This window comes from Amphiura filiformis, chromosome 12, assembly GCF_039555335.1.
Source record: "Amphiura filiformis chromosome 12, Afil_fr2py, whole genome shotgun sequence".
Classification (NCBI taxonomy): Eukaryota; Metazoa; Echinodermata; class Ophiuroidea; order Amphilepidida; family Amphiuridae; genus Amphiura; species Amphiura filiformis.
Window position 1 is genome coordinate 66,318,215 of NC_092639.1, and position 10,974 is coordinate 66,329,188.

Below are 10,974 nucleotides of genomic sequence, written 5' to 3' on the forward strand. Positions count from 1 at the left end.
TCTCTATTAACTTATCCCTTTTATTATTGATTTTCATTGTTTCAGTGGTGATGGTCTACTGACCCCAGGTTCAGTTATAACAACTCCTGATGGCAAAGATGCTGGAAGAGCTAGGGGTCATCTCGGACAGTACGGACTCGGCCTTATGAGGGTCAATGTATGGTCAGTATCATGTTATGTACATCCATCTTTATTTGTGTAACATTTGGCACATTTAGTTAAATTTGCAAAGAAATTATTTTTGAAATATATCTTGTTGTAATTTGATGCAATTTAATATCCAATTACCTATATGACTCCTAGGCTTTTTGTGAACATCTTTTCTTCATTTTCATTTGTCTTGTGTCTATATAATCTCTCCTTTTAACTTTAAGAATGTTTCTTCAGTTTTTGGATTTGTGTGTATACAATACAGGAAATATAAAAGTTCCTAAACCTTATTGACAATTAAAATTATGGGTAAATATAGCCACTCAAGTTTTGGTCAAGTTTTTCTTGCACTCTGAAGTGAACCAGATATAAATATCTTGCACTCTGAAGTGAACCAGATATGAAAAATATTACTGAATGAGTGTGTTATGCAGGGTTGTAGCTAGGATATTTTTAGTGGTGGGTGACATTTGATGAAAATCTTGCATATTTGGCACTTTCTTGCCAAAATTGACAGAATTCTTGACTAATTAAACAAAATGGTGCAATTTTGGCCTCTTGAGTGTTGGGCTCCAGTGCTATAATTGCAGCTGAGTGGTGGGCTCTAAAACTGAATGGTGTGCTCTGCCGCACACCACCGCCCATTGTAGCTACAACACTGTTATTACGTATTTGGTGGTGCATTGTACTTCACACACTTGCTCCCTTGATTTTTATAACTAAAATAAATAAGATATTTTAATGAACCTCAACAGTCTTTCAGTTGTGTTTTGGACTAGTTGCACATTTATATCATTGTGGCTTCTCCATAAAAAGAAATGGATGCAGGCATCAACTGGCACTGTCATTGGGCTATTCAAGTTGATATCCACATACCTACTATGGAAGACATGACTTTCATCTCCCACACAGGGGGTGTAGATATCAAATGGTGTCACCCATCAAGTAAACCCTATTTGAAATTCACACTCCTTGTGTGGGAGATTAAGGTCATGTTTTTCGTAGGGAGTGTATGGATTTCAACTGGAATATGATTAGCTCATTTAATCTCTCATGCCTCCCATTGAAGCTCATTTTAAGAGTCATGGTATTAATTATTATGCCAATTATGTACTGCCCTATATTGCTTTTCTATTTATGGCAAATGCATTTAAAAAAGTCATTCGTGTCTATGGAGAAGCCATGATGACTTAACTATATCAATTTAAATATTTTTGTAGATAACAAACTGTTATATAATATCATCAGTTCTGATCATTCAGCCAAATATTTTGACTTTCTATATAAATGCATGATATGCACCGATTATCATGATGTGAAGTTGCAATGCATCATTTTTCAGACATAATTATATAATTATGTGTTATTTTATGTGTGTGTGGTGATTGAATTACAATGAATATTGCTTTATGTGTTAGGGAGTGGACTAAAGCCCAATTTACATTCAACCAATGAGCAATGAGTGATTAGCTTTTAACCAATGAGGTGGAGTGTTTCTTGTTGTGTCAGGAAAAACATGCTTACTCATTGGTTAAAACACCAATTGCTTGTCACTCAATGATGGAGTGTAAATTAAATTTTACTTTACAAACCATTGACTATAAGAATTGATGGGATATTGTGTGTACAGAGCAATTTTGAAAGAAAGTGTCATACCATTTCACTTTGTTTTAATCCATATATTAATTTCATAATTTTCAACTTTTGGTATTAGTTATTTTTGGGGATCTATGCTAGCTAAAGTTGATTTAAAAAAAAAGAAATTTCTTAAACGATAACTTTTCCACATCGCAGCAAAAATTAATTTTATGTTTTATTGGATTGATTGCTCAGTACATACGCACCAGGGATGACATTTAGCACATGCTGACAGGGCTGGCATGTTACCAGTTTTTGGAAATGATAGTTTAGGAAAGTACTACTTCGAAAGTTGTATTGCAACTTTTGGAGTGTAAAATACACTTGTCTCACCTTTAATGCTAGGACTGATGAATTGACTTCATTCTGATGCCAAATGTATTACTCTTTGGCATGGAGGCAAATGGTAGTAACAGGCCAGCCCTGAACATGTGCATAACTATAGGGAGTGGATATCAGTATTAGGGAATGATTATATAGATACCAGTTAGGGATTGGACCTTAGTTTAATAAACAAATAAATGCATTCTTATGCATAAAAACATGCAGTTAGGGAGTGGCTCTTTAGAGACAAAAGTGACACTCTTACAATTAAATATGCTTACATACCATGACACACAAATGTGCACACATGTGTATTTCACTGCCAAACAAGGACCCAGGATTTGCTCTTAGACTTTTTGGTGCTTGGATCACCTGAAAGCTCTGCTAATGAGACATCCTTATCCAAATTAACATGTGTCCTTGTTTGTAGGTTGATATGCACACATCTACATACACAGATACACCCCTACACCCACACACCACGATACATCCTCTCTACCTCTTTCGCTCTCTCTCTCTCTCTCTTTGGGCTATTCCAGTTGAAATCCATACACCTCCGTATAGAAGACATGACCTTCATCTGTCACACAGTGGGTTTAGATTTCAAATGGAGTTTCCCATTCAGGTAACCCCATTTGAAATTCACTGTCCCTGTGTGGAACATTAAGGGAATGTCTTCCATAGGGGGTGTATGTATTTCAACTGGAATAGCCCTTTCTCTGAACTCTTCTCGCTCTCTCACTCTTACACACAGTAAAGACCAGCAACCTATGACTCCTCTAGAATTGTAAGGCTCCAGGAGAATACTTATCGCTGGTGGGGGGGGGGACTTGATATGGTGGATCTTTGGGAGCTGACAGCGGATCAGTAAAAGGGGTCTTTTGGGGCAGCGAATTGTTAAAATCAAGGGTTTTGAATGAGAATGAATGAGCATTTATTTGGTCATTTAAAGCTGAAATTATCAAAATTAAAGGTCTTTCATAGCACTGTTTGGGTAAAATTCAGTGGTCTTTTTCTAGGGGAGCATACCATGTGACCATTTGTGTTAATGCCTCCCCGGACTTACTAGTTCTACCTTGGAATTTTTGTATAAAAAAAGAAAAGAATTGGGGACAATTCAAAAACTGAGAATTGCTCATTTGTGTGCTTTCTTTCCATTTTATTTGCCAAGAATACATACTTGGCCGAATGAATTGTCAGCTTACACATAGTAAGCTTTACTCTATAGACCTTTTCATACTGAGTAATTCCGATAAAACCCGAAGCATGAAATAATTTCCCCAGTCGTGCGCCCGATCGCGACGCATAAAATACCTCTTCAGCATCATGTACAGTGCGAAGTTCCAATGTGTAACAGGCATCATAACTACGATGAACTTTCGATTGTCAATTTAGGGACGAGAGAGGTACTTTTGCCAATGATACTCAACGTGCAATTAAGCGTGTGGTTGTAGCGTTGTGTAAGAGACTGACTATGGAAGAGGTGATGAACGTAAACAAACACGTTATAAAAAAAAATGACGAAAAATTACGGACATTATCCATTTCTTTCCATTAGTATCTTATTGTGAAAAACCAAGTAGCTGAGGTGTTAGCTCAATATGCTAGGAAAATATTTCTGGGCGATGACCCATGTTCAAATTGGCATAATAAGCTGTATTTTCGCGCAAAAGGGTGTCGTAATTCATGACATTTCTTGTCTGCCAGTTTGGGTACAATTTGACCCCCTAGCTTACTAAATAAATATCGCGGTTTTCCGAACTTTTCCGATCTTGATATGAAAAGGTCTATAGGGCATACTTTATCCAAAAGGTTATTACTAGAGGGTATTTTAATTTCAAAGTTCTGTATAGAGGCACCGCAAAAGTACATATTTTGTGACCAGGACTCGGGTCTAAAATCAACTGAAAACTAGTAAGTTGTGGTTGATTTTGTTATAAATTTCAAACCCTTTTATTTTGGGGAAACTTTCTCCCTGCACCTTTTGAAAAAGATACATAAAGGACATTCATGGTTTGCAGGTACTTTCCTTAAAAAATCATATGACCATAGGGAATGGATTGAAATCAATCAACACATTTGCATTCATCTAGTGGTGCACACCACAGTGGTTGATAGGCTATAACCTATTTACTTGACACACCCACCAGCTCCACTTGAGTGACTGACATCCACTATACTGCAGAAACCAATTATGGTAAAAAAGAAAAATGTCTGATTTTTTAATTACCGTAACAACAATTGTGTTGTTGGAGCATAGTGCCCAAATATTCTTGTGATGAAACTGCAATTTGGCACTATGGACCTGTTGTGCTTACTTTGGGGCCATATGGTTTTGGTGATATCCCAACCAACCTGATAGAGAGGTAGACTAAAGGCTAACCTGTTTAGACTGTAAGCAGAACATCTGTGCTCAATGATTATGATAGCCTTTATGCACTCCTATAGCTTACAAGTAGTGCAGTTTTTCACCCATAAACTTTTCCACTTGCCCCACCTATGGGATAGGCATTGTTTATGAGACTTCTTTGCTATCATAGCTTATAAGTATAAAACCTAATATGCAGTCACAATAATGGCAATGCAGTGAATTCAAATTTCATTCTTCAACTATAGGCAAATTATCTAATTCTCGATCATGAGAGCCAACGTGGATACGCACAGATATTTACGTCAAGTGTACTATGTAAAGAGCATTATGCTTACAGAACAAAAACAGCTTTTGAGAATTGATCAATCCCAGTTTTCGAATACAGTTGTCGCTGGGCAAGGTCAAGGTTCAGTCACGTAGGTCATGCGATGGTGTTGTTCAACTAAAAGTTCGCTGACGCAGAATGTACATCCTCTCATGATCAAGAATTCAATATTTGCCTATAATAGCTGCACTATAGCCTGCAAACATTAGCTTCCACTTGCATCTTTGGAGTGGATGGGCTGTTGGAAGTTTAAACATACGGCGGAGCCATCAGCAACTTGGGCAGCCAAAATAAGGTTTTGTGTCAAAAAAGAAATACAAAGCAAATTATAGATGCCCCTGCTGCCATGGTCAGTGCAAAACAGACCAAGATCACGAGGAACTAACAATAAACTGTCGGTGTGCATCATTTATAAACATACTCTGCTGGCCAGCCCACAATACATCGCATACATGCATGTAGTATTGAATTGTTTTGTCCCTGCTTTGTTGCTATCATACTTGTGGTTGGTCATACAGTAACCATCATGGGCACTTCTGGTGTGCTGATGTTAGACGTGGCAGTTCTCTAAAGCTAGAATGCCACGCGCCAGAGTGGTTTGGTCCGGAGAACGTGAACAGGAAAAGAGTGGTGAAGGTGGTCAAAAAGAAGCTACAAATGAAAATGACCTCTTGATCTCCTGAGGTCAACAAGCTTCAAATTGTATGTATATTTAAGGTGAGAAGAATGGATTTTTTTTATAGATTGTGTAACTAGTTTTTTTTATATATTTTTTTATCTTCTCGTTGCGGAACATTTTTTTGTTTGTTGTTCATAATTTTGTAGTTCATGAAACTTTTGATACCTGTTCATTCCAAATCTGACCACCAGTGATCACTTTTCTTTCTTCTTTTAATACCCATATATGGCACGTCTTAATGCAGGGGCATTTTTCCTCACTGCATGTCTTTGTACTGTCGCAACATTTATCAAACTTTTACTTGTCATCTGAGTTTGTTAACTTCATGATCCAAAATATACCTAGGTATGTAGTCCATAGTTTGATAAACGAAAGTAATTCTTTAGCCCTACTTAAATTTATGGGTTGATTTTCAATGGAAAGTTATAAAAAAATAGCACTCCAGAATTCCATGGTTTGATTTTGAAGGAGTCATTGATAGCTCTCCTGAAATCCATCGTTTGATTTTGAAGGAGTGATTGATAGCTCTCCTGAAATCCATGGTTTGATTTTCAAGGAGCGTAACTTAAGAGCACTCCTGAAATCCATGGTTTGATATTTAAGAAGCGTTTAAGAGCTCTCCTGAAATCCGTGGTTTGATTTCCAAGGAGCGAGTCCGAAGTTGTCCGTTTTACGGAAAATGGAAAAAAATCACGGAATCGGAGGTACAACACAGAAAATGACATTTTTGCATGACGTGACAAAAATTGTTAAAAGAAAAGAGAAATAAATGTTGTGTGTGTCAATTTTTATGATAAAAAATAATATCGAAATAAAGGTATATTATCAAGGCATGAACCCCCTATCCATACAAACATCGTAACTGTCGGCCTATTATCATGAGAATATTCCAATCAGAGCATAATGATCGCGATATTGATACTTTATTGTGACATTAATATCATTCATAATCGTTGTTTATACCTTTTAAGGTTTATTCATAAAACATGTATTTACAAATTTTACAACACGGATTACAACACGGAAAATGGATTTTAGAAAACGGTAAACTTCGGACTCTAGTTTAAGAGCTCTCCTGAAATCCATGGTTTGATTTTCAAGGAGCCTTTAAGAGCTCTCCAGAAATCTATTGTTTGATTTTCAATGAGTGTAACTTAAGAGCTCTCCTGAAATCCATTGTTTGATTTTTAAGGAGCGTTTAAGAGCTCTCCTGAAATCCATGGTTTGATTTTCAAGGAGCGTAACTTAGGAGCTCTCCTGAAATCCATGGTTTGATTATCAAAGAGCATAAATTTAAGAGCTCTCCTGAAATCCAGGGTTTGATTTTCAAGGAGCGTAACTTAGGAGCTCTCCTGAAATCCATGGTTTGATTATCAAAGAGCATAACTTTAAGAGCTCTCCTGAAATCCAGGGTTTGATTTTCAAGGAGAGTGATGATAGCCCCCTTAAAGTCAAATTTTGATTTTGTTATTCTTTATTCAAAATGTTGAAATAATATTATTAGTAATAACTGACGAGAAGGGTTGCTGTCTATTTTACGTTGAAACAACAAGGTAAAGTGAAAGAAACCCCACTGGTTATTTTGGCCATTTAACACACAGTTCTATGGGAGGACATATTATCATAATTTTTAAATTATGATAATATGTCGAACTTTGCTCTGTTGACCGACAAAGACAACAAATTAGGCCGATTCCATTTAGGTGCTAGTTCGGACATGTGTAAACATTACAAATATGCAAAAAAATCAGGTTTGAAAAAAATTAACCAATTTCATATTATAAGATCATACATTATAGCTTTAATGTTGAGAAGTAGCTATTCTCACTTGTAATTTTGAAAACTTGATTATTGCTTAATTACAAATTAAAAGCAAAAATTGAAAGAAAAAACAAACAGATTTGGGTTATTTGTAAACAACCTTTGACACCATACCTGTGTATATAATTGGATCATGGAGTATGCTTTGCTGATATTATGACCGTTCTGTTGCTTATGCCTTGTGCTTGTACATCAAGCCTGCTGGCCTAGGTTCATGTATTTTTGTCATTATTTTCTTTTTTAACTTTTTATTTGATGTGTTTTACCTATCCTACCATCCACTCTCCTCATGTTGCACATGTAGCTTCATTCCCATCTTGCTATAATCGTGAACTGATCATGAATAAGAAAATGTACATATCTGTTACACAAACTTGCTGTATATTAGGTGGTTAAGATTTTAAATGGACATCTAATTTTGCAAATTGTGGAATAGGCTTTTACAATGTGAGTTCATAACAGTTAAGTTTTTAGCAGATCAGCCGCCGGACAAGTTTAGAACTGTCAAGCTTTTGTCAGGAGTAGTTCTGACCTTTTCAGGACAATGTACCTAAATATGAGACATGTAGGTCACCCCTTGGCAATCTTTGGTGAACAGCTCTATTCAGAGCCACCACTTAGTTTTTCTGTTGACAAGGTGCGGTCTTCAGTAAACAGCTTTTTTCAGAGGCAACAAAAACTTTTACATTAGCAGATAGACGAGGTGTGCTTTGTTCACTGTTCACAAGGGCCAGTCTTAAGTGAACAGCTCTTTTCAGAGCCATCAGTAGGCAAGGGGTGGCCAACATGTCTCATAATTAGGTACTTTGTCCTGAAGAAGTCAGAGCTACTCCTGATGAAAGCCTGACAGTTCTAAACCTGTCCAACGGCAAACCCGCTAAAAACTTACTAATCTAGTTGTACTCTCTGTTTTTGACTACACGTAGGGCTCTAATTCTTTGAAATTTTTATTAAAACTATGTTCTTGGTTTTGAATTTATCTATAAGGATCCCACATATTCATCAGATGTACTAAACAATTTGTTATGTGCCCTATTAACATTCTATGACTAAGACACTGGTCTTTGTTTATATCCATTTTAAAAGTAAATATATTGTGATTTAAATTTGCTGCTAAATTGCTGTTTGTTTTTATGTACATGTAGTTCCTCAATATTAGATTATTAGATCAGTGGAAATGAGCATGTCCCAGAGCATGTGTATAAAACTTGCAGCTCCTAGTTGATCTTGCATAAGTTGGTTGGGTGGGGAGGTCTTTCTTACTTAAGAGTTGGTAGGGGGTCTTTCTTACTTAGAGTTGGTTGGGTGGGGGGTCTTTCTCACTTAGGAGTTGGTCAGGAGAAGGATCTAAGCTTAGAGATTATTTGACTATGGCCATTACACCAGATATCAATCACTTTTGACACCTTCTTTTAGTTTTTCACATCTTAAGCATTTTCATTGTCTCGATTGTGGAGTGTGAAAATAATTACAAGGTCACTAGAGAGAGAGAGAAAGTAGAAGATTAAGATTGCATCTTTCATGGGGGTATATGGATTTCAACTGGAATAGCCCAATTTATGATCTTTATATAAATTTGATAAAAAAAGAGTCTCATAACTAAAATTCCCAAACCAACTTTATTGATAAGTTCATTTAAGCTTATCGTTCAGGAATCATAAAACAGTCACACTTTCTTGAAAATATAGGCAGAGATTTAAAGCAAAGTGCAAACTCTTCTGAAAGCAAGGCCAGACTAATTTGTGGAGTTTACAAGCCAAAATTTCAACTTGATTGCACACTCTGAATCTGCATAATAACTTTCAATCGCAAAAAGCTTTAAAATAAATCGTATAAGCAAAATGTACTTAATTTTTTACAATTAACACCCATGGCTATGTGAAAAAAATATGTGGAAGAATCATAGCCATGCGGACATGGTGTGGTTGCTGATCTATAACTTTGTTTACCTGTAGAGACTAGGATATTTATACATGAACTTCACTCCTCTCAAGTTCTTGCAATGTCAGAAGTGCGATGTTCGTGAGTGAATGTGTGTGCTATAAATACTCTCAGTGACTTCTGAAGTATGTCAGTATGGCATCGACTGTCCTGGACATCTGTCAACTTAGCTTAGAGTAAACAAGATATTGCTTACGTGAATAAATTAACCATATTGCTAATGTAAACAATCTAACCAAAGTGATCTTCTGTACTTGAAATATTGTATGTTTTGCCCAGTCTTTTAGTCCTTTGGTGCTCTTTAGATTTGTTTTTTGTAAAAGTTGTTAGAGGTATTTGTATGTGCAGTAGTGGGTGCCTGTACTCTGTTATTGTGTTGTTTTGTTGTTGAGTATTTTGCACACACTTATTAACTATGCAATTCGACAAACTTGAGTTGATTTCAGTTTAGAAAGTCGTTTTTAAAACAACTGTTTAAAATCATATTGCTAAATATGGATTCTAGAATCACTTAAAAACTATGCAAGATGGTTATAAGTGCATAATAATAATGCAGCAGTTGCAACTTCCTTGCATAAGGTATCGGATTGTCTTAAGACACTTTTTTTAAAGAAATTGTTTCACAGTAATGTTCCATATTTGTCACACAGTTTTAAGTTTTAATGTTTTATTTTCTGTTATCCATCTTGTAGATTTTGTTTTCTTTTTGTGCATTATTTGTTTCTTTGGTTGTTTTGTTTGTTTTTTGTTCATTTTTTAGCAATTGTTTAATTGTGAAATTTTTATGGTGATTATTTTAATGTGTTTTGTTTTAGTGATTGGTAACTTATGAAATTAAATTTGAGCAAATCTGCATATTGAATTCATAGGTTATAAACTGTTGTATAGTCTCAATTGAATGTTTCAGGTGATTTAAAATTGCACTAAATTTTGAATTTTGACCCAAGGGCAATTTAAAGTTGACAATTATTATAATTTATTAGAAGAAAGGTAAGTGGTAATTGGTGTACAAGTTGCATATATAAAAGGAATTTGGATGTAAAATAAGATGTTTTTGTTTGCTCACTTGTGGTATTTTAAAATCAATATTGTTATAGGTACACTCAATCTAATATAAAAATTCTAAATATTAGATATAGTATGCTTACTATACGGGTCATTTCAACTGAAATCCATACACCCCTATGGAAGACATGACCTTGATCTCCAGCACAGGGGGTGTAGATTTTAAATGGAGTCGCCCATACAGGTAACCCCATTTGAAATTCACACTCCTTGTGTGAAAGATTAAGGTCATGTCTTCCATAGGGGGTGGGTGGGTTTCACTTGGAAAAGCAGGCTATTCACTCCATGGCTTGAATGAGAAATGGCTTCATTGCTATTCAATCTTTTCTGTTGCTTCATGCTTTTCACCAAAGAAAACAAGGGGATGGCAGACTTTATATTTGAACAAAACTTGTTTTGCTCTTATACTAACTAGCAGATAATTGTGCAAATGCTATTAAATGTAAAGTAAGAATGCATTAAATTATGTTGTTGTTGTTTTTTGCTTATTGTTTATAAGATTTGTAGAACTATTGAACTGCTACATTTTGCAAATCATCCCATAACTTTGCTCTCATAACAGACATTACCAGAGCTGCCAACTCTCCCTCTTTTCGCAGGAGACTCCCTACTTTTAAACCTTCAGAACCCTTAATTTTTGGTCATCTTCCTTTTTTTGAA

At 35.7% G+C, this 10,974-nt stretch overlaps 1 protein-coding gene across 5 annotated transcripts in view; it reads left to right on the top strand.

The window, feature by feature from the left end:
• The window catches only part of LOC140166592 (putative transferase CAF17 homolog, mitochondrial), a 35,110-nt gene that overhangs the window by 18,209 nt on the left and 5,927 nt on the right, over nt 1-10,974 (top strand). For 4 of the 5 annotated variants that reach the window (XM_072190088.1, XM_072190090.1, XM_072190091.1 and 1 more), the window contains 2 exons: nt 46-162; nt 5,327-5,525. In XM_072190088.1, coding sequence (XP_072046189.1) covers nt 46-162; nt 5,327-5,483 — 274 coding nt within the window. In that variant the 3' untranslated portion in view covers nt 5,484-5,525. The remainder of the gene's footprint in view (nt 1-45; nt 163-5,326; nt 5,526-10,974) is intronic. The other variant, XM_072190092.1, reaches the window with a different exon arrangement.